The sequence below is a fragment of the Leopardus geoffroyi genome, chromosome B4 (assembly GCF_018350155.1).
Source record: "Leopardus geoffroyi isolate Oge1 chromosome B4, O.geoffroyi_Oge1_pat1.0, whole genome shotgun sequence".
Lineage (NCBI taxonomy): Eukaryota > Metazoa > Chordata > Mammalia > Carnivora > Felidae > Leopardus > Leopardus geoffroyi.
Genome location: NC_059341.1, coordinates 27,728,474 through 27,747,276, shown reverse-complemented (window position 1 = coordinate 27,747,276; position 18,803 = coordinate 27,728,474). Strand labels below are relative to the sequence as shown.

Genomic DNA, 18,803 nt, shown 5'->3' with positions numbered 1-18,803 from the left:
GGTTCGCACCCCCCCAACCCCCCCTCCCCCCACTGTGGGAAAGTGGTGGAGTTTTTAAAATACGGTTAATTTTTATCAATCTTTTATTTCATGGCTTCTGCACTGTAAAGCAGTAGGGAAGGTCTGCCAAACCTACAGCTATGAAGAAATTTTTCCTGTTTCGTTCTAGTACTTGTTTTATTTTGAAAAAATGTAAACCTACATAGAGACAGTGCTACGATGAGCACGAGGTACGCCTTTCTACTTTTTTTCAAATTCTTCTTGAATTATTTAGGAGCGTTTTACAGATTTCTACACCTAGGTTTCAGATACTTCAGGTTAAATTATTCCTTGATATTTTATCCATTTTATTGCCTTCATGGACATGGTCTTTCCTTCCTCTGAGGTCTTCCAGCGGGATGTCTGGAGGTACAGCTTTTAACAGTGTCAAGTTCTTGTTCTCTGCCTCAAAAGATGCTCAGAGGCCCAGGTTCACCTGGGCTGTGACCCAGGCCACATCCCTGAAGCAGAGCTGGGAGCAAGCCAAATCAGGCCACAGCCTTCCTGAACTACTCCAGTCCCATTCATGGGCAAGGCTCAAGGAGATGGGATCCTGGAATAAGCAGAGAAAGGACAAAGCCACAGGACCTGTCTCCAGGTTTTCTGTCGAGCTTTTATGCAACAAATAATTTGCTCTGTGATTAACTGTACTGCAAGACAGGCATCTACTGACAACTTGTTTGCATCTCTACAGAAGGTCACAAAAGGCCCCCGGTGATCACTCAGGCTACCTATAGACGTGCAGCTGGGCAGGACTGGTTCTCTACTGGGAGCGACGCCTTGAGATAGCCGAGGAGAGGACTGGCGTTATCTCTCCAGCAGAATCCTCTCTCACTGAAGGTACCGTGCTGCACCTGCTTTCCTTCCTGCACATCCAAGCAACCCCTCGGGCTGGGTGATCCTGCCCACGCCACCGACCCCTTCCCTTCTCTTCCTGCTGCCGTCAGTGTGCTTCAAGACTTGTACAATCCCAGCCTCCTCACTACCTCAGTAGCCCATCCTTCAGCGGCCCAAAGTCCCAAGGTGGCCAAGAAACACACACCCCTTTTCTCGTCATTCAAGGCTCTCCATTGACCGAACAATGTCCATTCATGGTACCTTCATCCGCCCTTCCCTCTTGCCCGCCAACCTCCATCACTCCACTTGTCAAATTCCTACCCATCGTCTACATGTGTGAAGTCTCCGTGGACTCCCTCCCGGGCCTCCACTCCTGTGCCTTGTGACACAAACTGTGTCCCATCAAACTGTGACTGTGTGTGTGCACGGCACCTCTGAGCTTCAGGGCTGCCCGAGGCTCTCCAGTACCCAAAGCACTGCTTGCTTACACATTTCCGAGTTGCATTGGTGTGTTTGCCATGCACCTCAGGTCTACCTCCTTCAGCTCTTGCGACATGTAACATCTTGCTTTCTTTTTGCCTTTCTGGATAAGAGTGAGTAATACCTAAGGATAATACCTACAAGGTGCCTGAGAGGAAGGTTGCCTTCTCCTTCCTCAGTTCAGTGTCTACACCGATGACAATCTCTACAATTCAACAGCCTTACCCAAATCCCTCCCAATGTAATTCGTGCTTTACTTTCGTTTGGTAGGAAGAAAGCTCGTTCACTACCTTGAGAACACCGCTCCTTCGCATTTTTTTTTTTAAGGTCTAAAAGCACTCAAAAGCCCCTCTCTTTAAAAGATTTAACTGTCTCAGGGGCGCCTGGGGGGCTCAGCCGGTTAAGCATCCGGCTCCTGGTTTTGGCTCAGGTCACGATCTCGCGGTTCGTGGGTTCGAGCCCCTCGTCGGGCTCTGTGCTGATGTGGAACCTGCTTCAGACTCTCTCCCTCTCTGTACCTCCCCCCACTCATGCTGTCTCTCTCTCTCTCTCTCTCTCTCTCAAAATAAATAAATAAATAAATAAATAAATAAATAAACAAACTTAAAAAATTAAAAACATAAAAAAAATAAAAGATGCAACTGTTTCAAATGTACGGGCTGTGGGGACACAGCTCTGACTCACCTCAGGGCCGGCGGCAGGGGAGAACCGCCAGTAAGTGTCAAGTGGTTACTCATCCCCAAATGCTCCCAAGCCAGGACAGGATGTGATAAGAGTCTCTTTTTAGCTCTGGCAGGCATGTCCCTATGACATATGATGGTTCGAATGCCACCCCTTGTTTCAGATAAAAATTACTCGACACTTTATAACATCCTGGGATATTCTGGAGGGGAATGGGGAACAAACTAATGTCAAAGGCAGAGAAGTTCTTGAATTCAAGAGGTACCAAAAAAGGCCGGGTTGACTACCGTTAGATGTGGCTACAAAGCAGACCGGTCCCCAGCTCTGCAGTATGCTGCAGGCGAGGGACAGAAGTATCTTGGAAGGAAAGCGACGGCTTGTAGAGCTGCTGATCTCAACCAGTCAGAACTCAGAGTGAATCCTTCAAGGTGACTGGAGCCAGCTGTTTCCCTGGGACCCCACACTTGGGGCAGCCTTGAAGTTCAAGATTAGATCTGGATATTGTAAGAAAAGGGGCCATGCCAGCAACAAGGGGGAAGAATCTCTCATTCCAGACATTCAGCTCCAGGAGACAGCAAACAGCATAGTGGGAGGGGTGAGGCTGTGGAATAGTGTGAAATCTGTCAGCAAAATGTTGCCTCGGTTTTTTTATAGAAATATTCTATCTGCCCGAGGGGACGGCCCAGAGGTTGGCGGAACTCACCTACTCAGCTACCTCAGAAACTACCAACCCTCAGCCCTTCTTCCCATTATGCATCAGAAGAGAATCTGTTTGGATTCGGGTGCCATGTGTGTGCCAGCAGAGTGCTGAGGTCATTTGAGCAAAGGTCCTGGGAATCTGGAGAAACACAGGCAGTTACAAGTGACCACAGGCTCTTAACGGCCAACAGAAATTTAATCCCCTCGTTCTAGTTATTCTCAGGGAAAACTGTTCAGAGTGTCCCGTTGTCCTTCTATCCCCCTTCTTGCTTCTCATGTGTTAGACATGACATCAGGCGACAGGATGACTGAGCATTCTTTTTACATCATGCATGACGCAGCAATGGCATTGGAAGTGATCTCCACTCTGAGCCCGGCTGAATTATAGGTGAATCGCTTACAAACGGACACGTGATCTCCCTACCGTGAGAACACAGGGTTTGGGAGCAGCTCTGTCTTCCCCACGTGCTCTGCCCATATACGCTGCAGTTGAGCAAACAATTTATATTTCAAAGAAACAGCTGTGGAGCTTTGGATCTGGTAAAAATAAGAGGATGTCAGGGGGCGCCTGGGTGGCTCAGTTGGTTGAGCGTCCGACTTCGGCTCAGGTCATGATCTCACAGCTCAAGAGTTTGAGCCCCGTGTCGGGCTCTGTGCTGTCAGCTCAGAGCCTGGAACCTGCTTCGGATTCTGTGTCTCCCTCTCTCTCTCTGCCTCCCTCCTCACACCCTGTCTCTCAAAAATAAAATAAACGTTAAAAGAAATTTAAAAGACACAAAAACCTTAGCAAAGGAAAATTCGATTTTCAACATATCCTTAGATCCTTGCAAGTATGCTTTTCCTAGTCACTTATATCCTGACCGTACAGCTAATTAGAACAACGTCCATGAAGCCCCACTGCAGGTGGGTCCATTCACATGCCACATGGATGGGTAGGCATTGGACCAAGATGCTACAGAGGGAGGGACAGGGGGCCAATGCCAGTGACACCCACCATGCTATAAGAATCACTGGGTGTGGGGGGTGGGGATTATAGTCTCTACCCCCCAGGTCTGGGATGGGGTCCAACGAGAGCTTTATCAAGCAATTCTACTGATCATTCAATCTTAGAAAGCAATCACCTTGATGAATTGTGATCTATTTCAAACTGATGATATGATTCTAGCTGAAATATATTTCAATTAACCCAGAATTTCCTCTAGATGAATAAACATGCAGATATTCATCTATATATAATTTGATATTTGAACCAAAATAATATTTTCTTCTTTTTTTTTTTTTTTTAAAGAAAACCACCTAAGGGTACTAAAATCCAGGTAATTTTCCAGGTACGTTTCTAAAATTTAAGATACTAAATTTAAGATACCAAATCTAAGGTACTAAAATCCAGGTAAGTTTCCAAAACCTACCCAACTCCACCAAAGCAGGAAAGTTTTCCCTTCCCCTTGTGGGATGTGTAAGATTTATGATGAAGGCTTTCTTGGTGTGAACCGGCTATAGAATGTAGGTGAAATCTGATGTATTGAGCTCCACATTCTCAGGAAACTGGCTTTGGAATGATCACTCAGGCATTGGGAATAGCCTTTATCATTATTACTAAGATAATATTTTTAAAATTTTAAGTTTGTTTGTTTGTTTGTTTATTTATTTATTTATTTATTTTGAGAGAAAGAGAGCAAGCAAGAATGAGTGGGTGAGGGGCAGAGACAGAGGGAGAGAGAATCCCAAGCAGGCCCCACACTGTCAGTATCGAGCCCAATGCAGGGTTCCAACTCATGGACCATGAGATCAGGACCTAAGCTGAAACTGAGAGCTGGACACTTAACCAACTGGGCCGCCCAGGCGTCCCTATCATTACTAACATTTTTTTTGAAAAATTTTTAATTAAATGATACGAAACCATTTCGATAGATTCCAAAGAAATCACTAGCTCAAATCATCCACTTTTAACACCAAAGTTACAGAAAAGCACTGCAATAAAATTTTAGTTAAAAAAAATCCTTCCAGCTTAAGGCTAAAATCGAAACCTAGACATCATCTTAGCTCCAAAGAAGGTTAATAATAACAATCTCCAAATAAATACTGCCATCCAGCAAAAGCTGCTTTCAATGTTTTACGTGTATCAGCTCATTTGATCCTCAAAACAAATCTTTGTGGCTATGTACTAATCAGTCCCATTTTACAGATGAGGAAATTGAGACAGAACCTGAGTTCCCTGCCCATGCTAATGGAAGTAGTAACTAAATGTGTTGGAATGTGTACCCATTGAGTCCAGCTCCAGGGACCACAGAGAGATCCTAAAGTCAGGTATCAGGTTTGAACTTTCAAATAAGCAAATCACATTAGCAAACCTTTTAGGGCAAAAGACAGCGTCTATTTAAGAAACAGAGCAATTTTTAAGTTGCCATTATTAAAATGATCATACCACAACGATCCTATCTCATTTGCTTTACATTTAAAATTAAACAATTTTCTAGACATTTGCCACCTTGTTCTTCAACCTTTTAAAACATCCCAATTCTCTCAGTTGCTTAAAAAAAAACTCGCCAGTGTATTATTTAGCATATTGTCCCCATCAGCGCAAAGCAAATTCAACAAAGAACTGGAATAATGACAGATTTTATTTCAATTTTATTGGCAGGAACTTCTGTGTCTAATTGCTCATTTTGTTAAGAGCTAAAAACTAGTTGCTCCTCACTTATTACCTACAATATGAAAATGAAACTGTTTAAAACAAAACATTTAATTACTTTCCTTCGGGAGAAGGCTTGAATGAATCAGAAGTGTTACAAGGCACATTTTCACTAAGGAGCGTGGCAGATGAGGATATCGAACAGGCTTTCAGCTCTTTATGCTTTTGGCTGATTCCGTGTGTGCCTGTGTGGGCCCGTGCATGTGCGTAGGTGTGTTTGTTCCATTCATTAATTTCTTCGTTGTACAACTATTTATGGAACACTTGTTATGTACCAATTATTGGGACAATAATGGTTAGAAGTCCTAAATATCCGACATACCAGTATAAATATCAATACAAAAACATTTTCTAAATCCCGTTTAGAAATGCCTAAAAAGGGGCACCTGGGTGGCGCAGTCGGTTAAGCGTCCGACTTCAGCCAGGTCACGATCTCGCGGTCCGGGAGTTCGAGCCCCGCGTCGGGCTCTGGGCTGATGGCTCAGAGCCTGGAGCCTGTTTCCGATTCTGTGTCTCCCTCTCTCTCTGCCCCTCCCCCGTTCATGCTCTGTCTCTCTCTGTCCCAAAAATAAAATAAACGTTGAAAAATTAAAAAAAAAAAAAAAAAAAAGAAATGCCTAAAAATGTTTGCCACTTTGAGATGTCCAATTTCAGAGTAATTATGAGTTCACCACCCCAACTTCCTCCCGTTAATTTCAGCAACTTTAAACCGAAGTTGATTCTTTTCCTACAGAATCAGTACTCACATAATACCCTGCCTAAACAATATACTTCTAAAGAAGACCAAGTTCAGTTTTTAAATACTTACCAACTCAAGGTTTTTTCAACATGTAACTAGGTGACTTATGAAACCATCACTATTTGGGGAAATTCTATTTCTAGCTTTAGAATAAAAACATGTAAACCTGTTCTGTAACACTAGAGTAGAGTTCGGGCAATTAGGATATATATATATATATATATATATATATATATATATATATATATATATATGCAAGTTGTTCCAAAATCAAATGCAATCTATAATAAAATGATATATACAAGACAGACTCTGATAAATAAAACCTCACACTGAAAATCTGTTAATTTTACACTAGGATTTACTGTACTGCACCCATATTTTCTAAGTAAAGTGCACGGAGCATCACGTATTTGTCTTAACAACAACAGGTTTCATTTGAAATTTCAAATAATACATTAATTCTTTTGCCCAATCCTAATATGAGACTACAGAGTGCAGCCACAGTGCACTCAAAGCTGTTCTGCCCACGCCCAGGTCCACGCAGAGCCAGTATTGGGTAGCTCTAGAATATTCTCGTGTGCCCAAGTGTTCCACAGGTAGGGCTCTGTGTGTGTGTGTGTGTGTGTGTGTATGAGTGTGCACGTTGTTCTTCATGCTGCTATCTGGTTACTTAAATCTAAGTCAACTAGAAAACCAGCGAATTCATATTGAAAAATCTTGTCCACTTAACCAAAAAGCTCCCTAAAGTATGTGCAAGGAAACCATTTTTGGAGAGAGTCCTTGGAGGGACGACATGAGGTTCCCATGTGCGCCCCAAGGTATACAGTCTACTTATTGCTGGTGGCTCCATATTTCAAAGAAGATTAGACTTTCCTCAAGTTTGTTTCTGTGTGGCTCTCCTTGGACAAAGGGGTTAGATTTAGACAACTGATGCCTCCTTGAGTATTTCACAGTGTGGCCGAGATGCTGAGGTTTTTAAATCCTAAAACACAATGTCATGGGCCATTCTAGTAACTGCTAATCATGTGACACAAAAATTGTGAATGCACTACGAGGGGATAAGACCGCTTCTGAGTGTCTCATGCACGCAGACGGCAAAGGGTGTTCTCACGGGAGGCTGGTGGATCCCATCCTCTTTGGGGTAGGAGAACGTTACATAAATCTGATTTTACACAAAGCTCTAGAATCATCCCACACCCCAACAGCTGCACACAGTTCAGATTAAGAATCAAGACCTCTTAGGGGCGCCTGGGTGGCTCAGGGGGTTGAGTGTCCAACTTTGGCTCAGGTCATGATCTCACAGTTCGTGAGTTAGAGCCCCGCGTCGGGCTCTGTGCTGACAGCTAGGAGCCTGGAAACTGCTTCGGATTCTGTGTCTCCCTCTCTGTCTGCCCCTCCCCACTCATGCTCTGTCTCTCTGTCTTAAAAATAAATAAAACATTAAAAAATGATTAAAAAAAAAAAAGAATCAAGACCTCCACACACGATTCTTAGGGAGGGGAAGATTTATGGTAGAGTTTGTCAAAGTCAAGTTTTACTTTATGTCCATAACGCTGTGGAACAGAAAACACTGTTTTGTTTTGTTTTTTTTTTCTGACTGCAACAGGCTGTTTGCAGCTCCTTCACAAAATAAGACCCCGCTGTAGAGATGAGGCGTGGCCTCTGGGGCCTCAGGCAGAATTTTTCTGGATTTGTGGCTGCACAAAGCACCTGTCAAAGCGCGATCAGACTTCCCCAGCTCTGCTCCTCACACGGACCCACAACGCCTGGCACAGTCTAGAGCCTCTCGACCACTGACAAGACCCAGATGCCTTCCTTCTACTCACGTGTAACTGTCCAGATACAGTGGTCATGGCAGATCAGGGAGAACGACCGGGTCTGCCTCTCACCCTCTGCTGCCCTTTCTCTCACAGGGCACAGTTGGGGCCTTTCGGCCGACAACTCAATGCAGAGCACTGGTGTGGCCTCCAAGCGTCTTAAGACTCCAGAAGCATATGGCGGACTGTCAGCTTGGACAACACAAGTGTCAACTTGGGATCCGGGTGGCTTTGCCATCACCTAAGTAGCCCAGAATGACAACAACCAAGTACCCCAGTGGAAAGATAAAGTGAGGAGGTCATGGCCTCCAGAATCTAAACAGAAATGTTAAGATTAACGATCTTCTTTGATCCCGATCCCCTCAGAGGCCTGACAGAAGACGCGAAGCCCCAAAACATGTTTTCCCCAGTCATCCAGTGTTTAAGTTCTTGTCTAAACTTCAGTTGCTCAAGAATATATATTTAAGGAGATGTTCAGTACCAGAGAAGGAACGTGTTCAGATGGATAGTGAGTCATAGTCAAAGCCTGTGTGAGAAAAACAAGGGATTCTGTGTAATTTGTCGGGCTGTCAAACTTTAAGGACCCTTCTGCCAAAATGATTTTGGTCAGTGAAAACTAAAACTAAGCAGACGTATGACAAATGTTTACAACCAGGGTCAAGAGTGTTTACGCGCCAGGAGTCAGCCTTTAAAGCACAAGAGCTTTGACCAAAGATGAACTGAATGCAGCCAGTGCTTAATGCTCCTGGGAAGAGTCGAGAACTCACAGCCACCGCTGGCAAAGCCCACAGATGCACAGGACCTGTGAAGTATGGCTGAGCTGGGGGTCATCTCCTTGTGGGGCGAGATCTATTTTTAAAGGCCAGCACATACACACACACACTATGATATGGTTTCCCCTAGAAAGCCAGAACGGCCGAATAATTACCACATTTCTAATTTTACATTTGAGTTAACAACACCAGAGCAGCAGCAGAGACTCGGTTGTCATTTGTGTGCCACTAAAATTAAACTGCAGCATCCAGTACTCACTTTCTCCTTATCGCTAGTGCCACACGACATATTGAAAGATGCCAAGTGGGAACAAAGAAGAAAGAAAAATATAAGCACATATTTTCTGGCTGTTATTCGGACATATCCGCACAGAGGCATATAATATGCATGCGAACAGAGATAACGTGAAGGAAAGATGACCAATTTGCTCTACCAAGAAACGAGTCTCTTTCCACAAAATATAAGGAGGCCTACAAATCAGACTCCGTGTTGCAGAACACAATAATTTTTAAGAGATCATCTATAGTATTAATCATGCTACAAAAGGGTCAGAACTGTGTAAAGGGAGATTTTATGTCTGTATAAACATACACACACACACACACGCGCGCATTTTAAAAACTGCACACATTAAAATCATTAAAACTTACAGATATCCATGGCCATGTTGCTTATGTCTTGACTTAGCTGAAGATAAAGAGAAGCAGCAAGAGAAAAGAAAGTACGAGAATAGAGAAGAAAAATAGGAAGTGAAAAGATGAAAAGAGGACAGGAACAGAAGAGGAAGGAAAGAAAGTAGAAGAAAGGGAAGAAAGGAAAGGAAAGTGAAGGAAAGGAAAAAGAAAGAAGAGGGGAACAGACAAGAGGAGGAAACGGATGTGGCTGACTCACCTTATATTGTCCCTAAATACCCACCCACCCCTCTGACAAACCAAAGAAGGTCAGGTGGTAACGAGGAGCCTCAACTCGATTGGTTATTTTAAAAACATCTATTTAGCTCAACAGCTGAGCTGAATAGTTTTTGATATATGGTCATCTCATCTAATTAACCACATCGATTCATCCACACTCGATGCAAGGGTTCCACAGGGGCAATGAGGCACTGTCCCTGCCTCTTACTTGGTGTATTTAGTAATGGATCGCTACATTCTTTTCAGATACAAGTCAGTCCTGTTGCATCTGTAGGGTGAAACATCATTCTGGTCTATTTTGATTTCGGGTGGGAAGCGGTGGAGTGGAGCATCATCGGACCTGCTTGCATTACTCCATGCGTGAGGACACCAGGACTTTCTCCGAGCTTGCTCAGACCAGCCAATGGCTGTGGGAGCCAAAAGGTGGCCCGAGGAGACTTTCCCAGGGAAGGCAGTAAGCTCTCTGAGGCGGGGAGGCTGGGAGGGTTGGCGAGGAGAGGCATTCGCACACTGAGGGGAATGGGCGTGCGAGAGCAGATGGTGTGGGTGAATGCCTCGTCGCTCGGCGACTTGTGAAGGCTGGCGGGGTCCCCTCTGTTCTTCCCACCAGGCTGACCGACTCTGCCTTCTCCACTCTCGGAGGCTCACCAGCCACAGGCATCTGGGGAACATGCAGAATGCTTAGTCGCCACGGCCGGCACTCAAAAATAACTAGGATGGATGAATGAGGGGTATCCTGCAGGCTTGGTAAGTAGAGCCGTCCCATGAGCTGCCATCACAGAAAAGTCTCCTCACCACCCACACCACGGCCCTGGTTCCCAGAGGACAGCTTGAGTTCACACCCACAGGTATAAAAAAAGGTAAAAGCGAAAACAAGCAAAAAAATTCACGTAAAGTCACTTCTCACAAAACCCCATCACTTTCAGCCAAAACACAAATGTAGGAAAAAACAACAAAGCCACAATAAAGCCTAGGTTGACATGCCGGCAACCTATCTGAGGACACCCCTCCAAACGACTTTGCCACTGCATTGGCGGCCCTCCCATCCACACCGACCATCGGGCAGGTGCTGCCCGGCAGACCGAAGGACCCAACTCTAGGGCTGTTATTGGACTGTAAAGCCACGGTGTTCAAAACGTGGAAGTGAACACCGAATGTGTCCAGGGCCACAAAGAACCTACAGAACCATACCGTGTGTGCACCCGCTTACCCTGGGGGTGTGTATTTGTGGACGGGTGGGAGGAACGGGGAATCCACAGGAAAGCCTCCTCGGAGGCGATACGTTTCCACGAGCTCTTGAAAAGCACAGAGTTTTCTATGTTCCCTCTGCCATCCAAGTATCACCCACCCCGTGGCTATGTCAACAGGTGATGCACTGTAGCCCCCTGCTCGTATCAGTAGACGCACGGGGCGTAAATCCACTTCCTCTGGACCTGTGACGTCCAACACAGTGCTACTGGAGCTGAAACGAATTAAAAGTAAGTTAAAAGTTCGATTCCTCAATTGCCCTTGCCACATTTTCAAGTGCTCGACAGCCGCCTGTGGCCTGAGGGTACTGTGCAGAATACTCCCATCCAGAGAACAGAGCCATCAACACGGGGAGTTGTACTGAGCAGCGATGACCCAGACTTGTGGGCTGCCCGACCCTGTTCCAGCCGGTGGATGCTAAACCTTCACACGCTCCAGGGGTACACCCCCACATGGGGTCACCTAGAGACCTCCAGGCACCTCACTTCTATTCAAAAATTGGAACGTGACTTTACTTTCTCATGGGAGTCACAGCCCAACTCCTTCAGCAAAAAATGGAAAACATGGGGCACCTGGGTGGCTTAGTCAGTTGGGAGTCCAACTCTTGATTTTGGCTCATGTCATAATCCCAGGGCCGTGGGATCAAACCCCACGTCAGGCTCAGTGCTGAGCCTGGAGCCTGCTTAAGACTCTCTCTCTCTCTGCCCCTCCTTCCTGCTCATGCTCTCTAAAAAAAAAAAAAAAAAAAGTTAAGAAAAAAAAGGAAAACAATGGATCCTCACCTCCATTAAATAAGCTTTTAAAACAAGGAACATTTTTCATAGACGTTTTGGGAGATACCGTAACCTCCTAAAGCCTGTTTGTGTACCTATTTAAAAACATTCGCTCAGTAAGAGCACCTTTCGCAGTGATGGCCTGAAATCCAACTTCTCTGAAATAAAAATGTTGGCTCCACACTGCCCTACTGTCTACCTGTTAGTCTTTTTTTTTTTTATAACTTGAGCTCATTAATTATAGAAATCATCACCAGCCTCACATTAGCCAGAGAGAGGCTATGAATAAAAATTAGCTCAGAAAACTCTCTCCATTAAAATACCAAGGTAATTTGTTCTCAAATCTTAGCATATCCATTTACCATGTGATTAGCATTTTTATCTGGAGCTACTGAATCAACTGTAATTTGCTTTTAATGAAATAATTACCTTGTGAAGGACAAAGGTTGAAATGTTTATAGCCCTATGAACCAAGAACGCCCTTTACAACTGGTGCAAAATTCAACGTAAAAATTTAACAAAATTCTGGGTGCCTGGGTGGCTCAGTCGGTTCAGCATCCAACTTCGGCTCAGGTCATGATCTCACGGTTTGTCAGTTCAAGCCCCCCATCGGGCTCTGTGCTGACAGCTCGGAGCCTGGAGCCTGCTTCAGATTCTGTGTCTCCCTCTCTCTCTGCCCCTCCCCCATTCATGCTCTGTCTCTTGCTGCCTTTCAAAAATGAATAAATATTAAAAAAAAAAAAAAAAGAATGAATGTCTGGCAGCGAGCTAATACGTGTAAAGCGACAAAAAACAAAACACAAACAAACAAAAGAAAAAGAAAAAAAGAAGCCAAGCATGCCCTACTCCTGTTGTGAACAGGAAAATTCTGTCTCAGGCATCCCTCCTGGGGTTTGCCATGACCACTCTGGGGTTTCACAAAGTGCAAAAGAAGAATAAATTAGGCTATAGGAACTAAAATTTAAGTATTTAAATGAACACAAAAGAAAACACTGAGAAAACCAAAAATAAAGAATCACAGACAAAGAACAGTGACCAAGCCAACCAAGGAGGAAGAACAGGCTACATCAAGCCAGTATGGTGAGAACACACTTTAAAACACGTACGTATTCTTTCTTAAGACATTTCTGGCTTGGTCCTGCTCTGCTGCCTTGAGCCACACCTTCCAGATGCAGGGTTTCCTTTCCAGGGGAGACCAGAGTACTTTCAAGCTTTGAAGTCTTTGAATTATAGGATCCCAATAGGTAGAGGGGACCTTAGAAATCCTCCATTCCAATGCTCACTTCAATGAATGAGGCTCAGAGAGGGTAAGAACTTACCCAAGGTCACACAGCTGGTCGTTAAGACCAGGGCTGCTCCCGCTTACTCTGCCACTGCCCCAAGCATTCGTCAGGATCAAACACCCTTAATTTCCAAATGAAATTCTCTTCCCCCACTGAGAGCAGGGAAAACCGTTCTCGGGAGCTCTGGGAGGTGGGCTGAGGTGGGTGGGACACAAAGATTCTTTGCTATCATTGCTTTCACATTATTTTCCTCCGCTTGGCTCCCGGCTCCACCTTCTTGCTGAAGTTCTCTTTTGAAATATTTAAGGACTGTTAGATGTCTGCAAGCTCCCTGAAGCCTCCAGAGAGAAGAACTGATACAAATCCAACTAAATAAATTCCATCTCAAATGGGAGGATCCCGCGTTGGGGTAGAAGGCATCGCATGAAGCTTACTCATCCTCCACGACCGCATCACAACGATATTTACCGGATCACAGAATTTTAAAATATTCAACACTTTCAATCAAAAATGCATGAAATAATAAAGCCAAATGATTATGTGTGTCTGGCTAAAACGAACATCTGGTGGAAATTAAGACCATGAACATAATTTGGAGAGCCATCTACCTCTGAACAGCATGCCTGAGTTTATTTTTCTAACCTGGCTCAAGCCTACAGAGCCATTAGCTGGGGAAGGTACCGGAAGTGATACTTGCAAACAAACAATAATGTTACAATGTCATTTGTCCTTCCATTTCATAACAGCAACTGTTAAAGGTATGAAGTAATTGTACAATAAACAATGTCCCTGAGCCTGGAAATCTGAAATCCCTGCTTTAATTAAATTTTTTTTCCTAAGGAAATCTACACAAAACAGTACTAAAATTTTCAAAGGTTGTTTTACCTTTCATCACCCACTTCGTAATTCAACATATTTTAAGGAACTGAAAATCAACTGCTTTCCTGTTTCAATCTCGGCTGGCCTGGCTTGTTTCGTTGAATGCGTGAGCAAGTGTGTATGTATATTTTAAATCTTTGGTTACATGACGTAAAGTTAGGTACAGTGTTTATATTTCACTTTTTTAATATTTATTTTGAGAGGGAGAGGGAGAGAGAGAGCTATTGGGGGGGGGGGATGAGGAACAGAGAGGAAGGGAGAGAGAGAGAATCCCAAGCAGGCTCCACACTGTCGGCCCAGAGCCAGATGTGGGGCTAGATCTCATGAAATGTGAGATCATGACCTGAGCCGAAATCAAGAGTCGGATGCCAGGACTGAGCCACCTAGGTGCCCCCAGCTGCAGTGTTTTCAGAATGTATGAAAAGCTCAGGGCTCAAAATATTTAAAATACTGGATATCTCAAAAAATCTAAAAATACCAATTGATTTTTCTGTTCAATGACACTCTATGTCTGAGCCTAAGTTATTTGCCAACTTTCCATACTCAGAACGTAACTGAAGATCCAGAAAGAAACATGAAGCCTCTGATTAACCAAAGCAGTTCACAGATTACTTACTTGTGACTTACACAAGCCCTTTGCATCGTCACTCAGAAACTTTCTTTATACACGATTCTATCAATATTATATAGGATACAGATGCTGACATATGTACAGGCAGATCATATAATTCACCATATAGAGGGAAGCAGAAGAATGTTGACCTTAACCCTACGAAGGTAAGCTGCAGCAGGGAAGAGACAGGGCATGATTTAGAAAATAAAGGTGTTAGGAGAGCTCCAGAACATAGTGGTCAGTGTAGACCCAAGGCAGGATCCTCATAAAGAGGTGCTCAGCGTTAAAGCAATCAGGAGATCACGTGGGTCTGGGAGGGCGAAAGCAGCTCTACGGAGCTGTGGGTGTTGAGGAGCGAGTGTGCGGTGAAAGGAATAGCTGATCGCTCGAGGTCAAGGGGATCTTTATTTAGGACGGAGGAAACTTGAGTCTGTTTTCAGTGGGAGGAGGAGGAGGAGCCAGGAGGAAGGCAGACCTTGGAAGAGAAATGGGGGGGAGGGGGTGGGCAACTGTGTAAGCAAAGGGTGGGAAGGGATGGCAAGAAAAGCCCAGAGAAGGTTAGTCTGGAAGATCACCTCTACCATAGGAAGCCCTCGGCTCTCCCTCCAACCTGATTGTTTCATCTCAGTGGTTCCATAAGGAAGCAGTGTAGTGGTTTGTTTTGTTTTAATGTTGATTTATTTTTGAGAGAGAGAGCGTGAGCAGGGGAGGCACAGAGAGAGACAGAAGAAGACATAGAATCCAAAGCAGGCTCCTTCCAGGCTCTGAGCTGTCAGCACACAGCATGACACGGGCTCGAACCCGCTAAGCAGGAGATCGTGACCTGGGCCGACATCGGATGCTTAATCAACTGAGCCACCTAGGCGCCCCGGAAGCGGTGTAGTTTAAAACACTGCTACTCATAGCCAGTGCTGACCGGAGGCATCAGGACCACCTGGGGTCTTTGCTGAATCTCTGGCCCTACCCCAGACCTGCTGAGTCAGAACCGGCTCATTAACAAGACTGCAGGTGATGCTTATTCAAGTCTGAGACGTTGGGGTGCCTGGGTGACTCAGTCGGTTAAGCGTCGCGTCGGACTTCGGCTCAGGTCATGATCTCATAGTTCATGGGTTTGAGCCCCACGTTGTGCTGACAGCTCAGAGCCTGGATGCAGCCTGCTTCGGATTCTGTGTCTCCCCCCCCCCCCACCCTCTCTACCCCTGTCCCACTCGTGCTCAGTCTCTCTCTCTCAAAAATAAACATACATTATAAAAATTAAAAAATTAAAAATAAAGTCTAAGACTCACTGGTCTAAAGTAGGGGTCAGAAAGATGGGCACTGAAATCCTACTGGACTGTTTGAATCAGCTCTACCCTGACCCCGTGGGACGGGCCCTTGGGCAGGCCTCTTTAAACCTCAGGATTTTTTCCCCTGTAGAATGAGGATAATAGTATGATGTCTCAGGGCCACCGTACAGATTAAATGAGATAACGTAGGCAAAGAGGTTGGCACTGAGCATGGCTGGCATGTTATTAGTGTTCATCCCTCCTAGCCTTTTTGAAAACAGCTTCATGGAGACCCTACCTGAACCCCTCCAGGAAAGGACCTCACCAAGGACGGGAACAAGCTTCACTGTCTTCATCCCACGGCATCCGACTCAGAGACCCACACATAGACGTGTAATACATACGTGCTGAGAGGAAACCAGCATGGTGACATGGAGAAACTAACTATCCCAAGGCAAATACTAAAGCTCTTTCTTTTACCGTATTCATACAAAAGCCAGTTCGAAATAGGTTATGAACTTGTCCGGGACTAAAGGATCAACTTTTAGAAGAGAATAAGCAAGGTATGAGGCGAAACAAATGCCTCTTCCAAAGCCTCCTGCATCTAGGAGTGCCGTAAGAAAGTGAGACAGAGATCTCTCTGAACCGGACGTCTAGGGGCTACATTCCCACCCAAGGTCAGCAAGGAAAACCATCCTGAGACGTTGCATCTGAGGGATAAAGTTTAATGCTTGGGGAAAGCACGTAAGTCAAAGCACACCGCTAGGGGAGTTTCTTCATTTTAGGCAAGGCTCCAATAATGAAGCGGCTGGCTTTATCGAAGGCACCTTCATTTCCTGTGTTGGCAAAAGCATTACATATAAACCCCATCACACTTGTAAGACAAATCTGCTTGTATTATTAGATATTGAAGGAAAAAACCAGAGCTTATAACACAGAACGCTCACTTCCGTAGTAACACGTAACAATGGCAAATTATTTCACAGACGGTTAAATTTGGATATGAAGAATCCAAAGTTATTCCATTGCATCCAGTCCATTCACCCATTGGGCAATGGGCTAGATCCTGGGTGGTAAGAGAGCTGGGACCCAGCTGTCTTGTTGGGTGCCCCCCTACAGAGGGAGGAGGCGCCAGGACACGGTGCCAGGAATCTGACCCTGGAGCCCAGAGGCAAATAGATGGAAGCTTCTGGAAAGATCTCCTCTGATAACACTTCCCTGGCACGCGAGGGAAGGCAGAACATTTCAGGGAGGGAGGCCAGCAAGCCGGTGGTATGAAAAACCCTGAGGGCGAGGCTACGAAGTCGGGCTCTCACCTGTCATCAGTGGGAAACCACGGAAGGTTTGACTTTTGAGAAGCGACAGGATCAGACCTTGTTTAGGTCATTCTGAGGATGGATTGGACAGCAGGGAACTTGGGGGCAAAAGGACGAAGTAAGGGCAATGCACTCATCCAGGGAAGGGACAAGGAGGCTCGGGAGGAGGTGGTGGGCAGGTGCATCATTTCAGAGTCAGATGTAGTGGCCTTGGTCACCTATAGGGAGAGGAGTCAAGGGTGATGGCACGGCTGCTGGTTCAGAGTTACAAAACAATGAAGCCCAGGACTGCAGGAAAGCTCCAGACTGGAAATTCTCCTGGTCGTGGGGAAGTCACTGCGAGTGTCACTGTAACCAGCGTCCTAAGAGCCCAGGAAGTCCTACAGTGAGGAGAGGACTCCCTTCGTGTCCGACAATAAAAACACACCTCTGGTGGTTCCCCCATCTCGGCTCTCTGCATAGCCTGCGACCCCTGAACAGCTGCTCTCGAGACATCCCTGCCCCGCTGAAGACCAGCGGCCCTTTTCTTCAGATTCAAATTCTCAACAGGAGAATTTTTAATGGCCCCATATGTTAACAAAGATGTGCATTCTGAACTGATATTCACAGCCTTCCAGAGGAGGGGTTACCAAGAAAGTGGGGTCTCAAAAGTACAAGCAAAAGTGGGGTCTCCTGGGTCTGTCAAATGAAAGGGATATAAGCTGGGCACTTCAACCAAATTTTACTCTGGAAGTTATGCTTCTGGCACCAGAGATAGATGGGGTTGCAAAAAAGCATTGCCTGGAGGGCTAACAAGCATTGTCCCACTCTCAACAGAAGGAAGCTTGATGAGCAGTGTCTCTGCTCATCTGTGGCTCCTCCTCTCCCCCCGACCCCCCAGAGCAGTGGCAAGGATGGCCCACTCCTGGCAAGGCACCCAACTGCTTGGCTCAAGAGTTCCCCTGGTCTGGTGAGAAGAGGCAGCCTCTATATTCAGCTTCTCTCTGGAATGGGAGGGAGCATTTATACCTTGCCGCTTTTCTCAGCAAGGAAAACCCCAGGATCTTGGTCAGAGGCATGCTTCACCAGGGGAGACTGTCCCACGTTACAGAGGATTTATGATTCTTAACCACATTGCCCCACATGCTGGCCACGGTCATCGTGAAAACCAGAAAGGCCCCCAAGCATTTCCAAATGCCCGCTGAAGCTATGCCACCACCTCTGGTTTGAGAACCACAGCAGGGTTCACCGATGAAACTCATCTCTATAAATACTCTGTTGCTACCTGATAAAAATAATTACTGCTCCTACTGGTCTATCTGATATGGTACTAAAAAAAAAAACAATCTTTTTGGGGCGCCTGGGTGGCTCAGTCAGTTAAGCGTCCAACCTCAGCTCCGGTCACGATCTCGTGGTTGGTGAGTTCGAGCCCCGTGTCGGGCTCTGTGCTGACAGCTCAGAGCCTGGAGCCTGCTTCAGATTCTGTGCCTCCCTCTCTCTCTGCTCCTCCCCCAGTTGCATTCTGTCTCTCTCTCTCTTAAAAGTAAACAATAAAAAAAAATTTGTAATCTTTTTTTTTAAAGGAGCAATATGTCGAATCAACCATAAATGTTCTATAGCTCTTTGCTATTTTTTAACAGAAGCAAATTACTAAGCCAAATTACAGAACCACAGCTTTCTCTAGGGCTTAAAAAGGCTACTAACGAATTTTTCTCTTGGCGAATTTAAAAATGAAATACAGTTCAAAAATCTAGAAACTAAAGCTTGAGGGTTTT

At 45.3% G+C, this 18,803-nt stretch overlaps 1 protein-coding gene across 9 annotated transcripts in view; it reads right to left on the bottom strand.

Annotated features, from left to right (window-relative positions):
- The window catches only part of SVIL (supervillin), a 235,284-nt gene that overhangs the window by 130,798 nt on the left and 85,683 nt on the right, over positions 1 to 18,803 (bottom strand). For 3 of the 9 annotated variants that reach the window (XM_045462537.1, XM_045462539.1, XM_045462549.1), the window contains exon 1: positions 9,412 to 14,354. The exons of 5 other annotated variants lie outside the window; for them this stretch is intronic. In XM_045462537.1, the coding sequence (XP_045318493.1) occupies positions 9,412 to 9,427 (16 nt within the window). In that variant the 5' untranslated portion in view covers positions 9,428 to 14,354. Of the gene's footprint in view, positions 1 to 9,411; positions 14,355 to 18,803 lie in introns of those variants that run through there. One more of the 9 variants, XM_045462542.1, reaches the window with a different exon arrangement.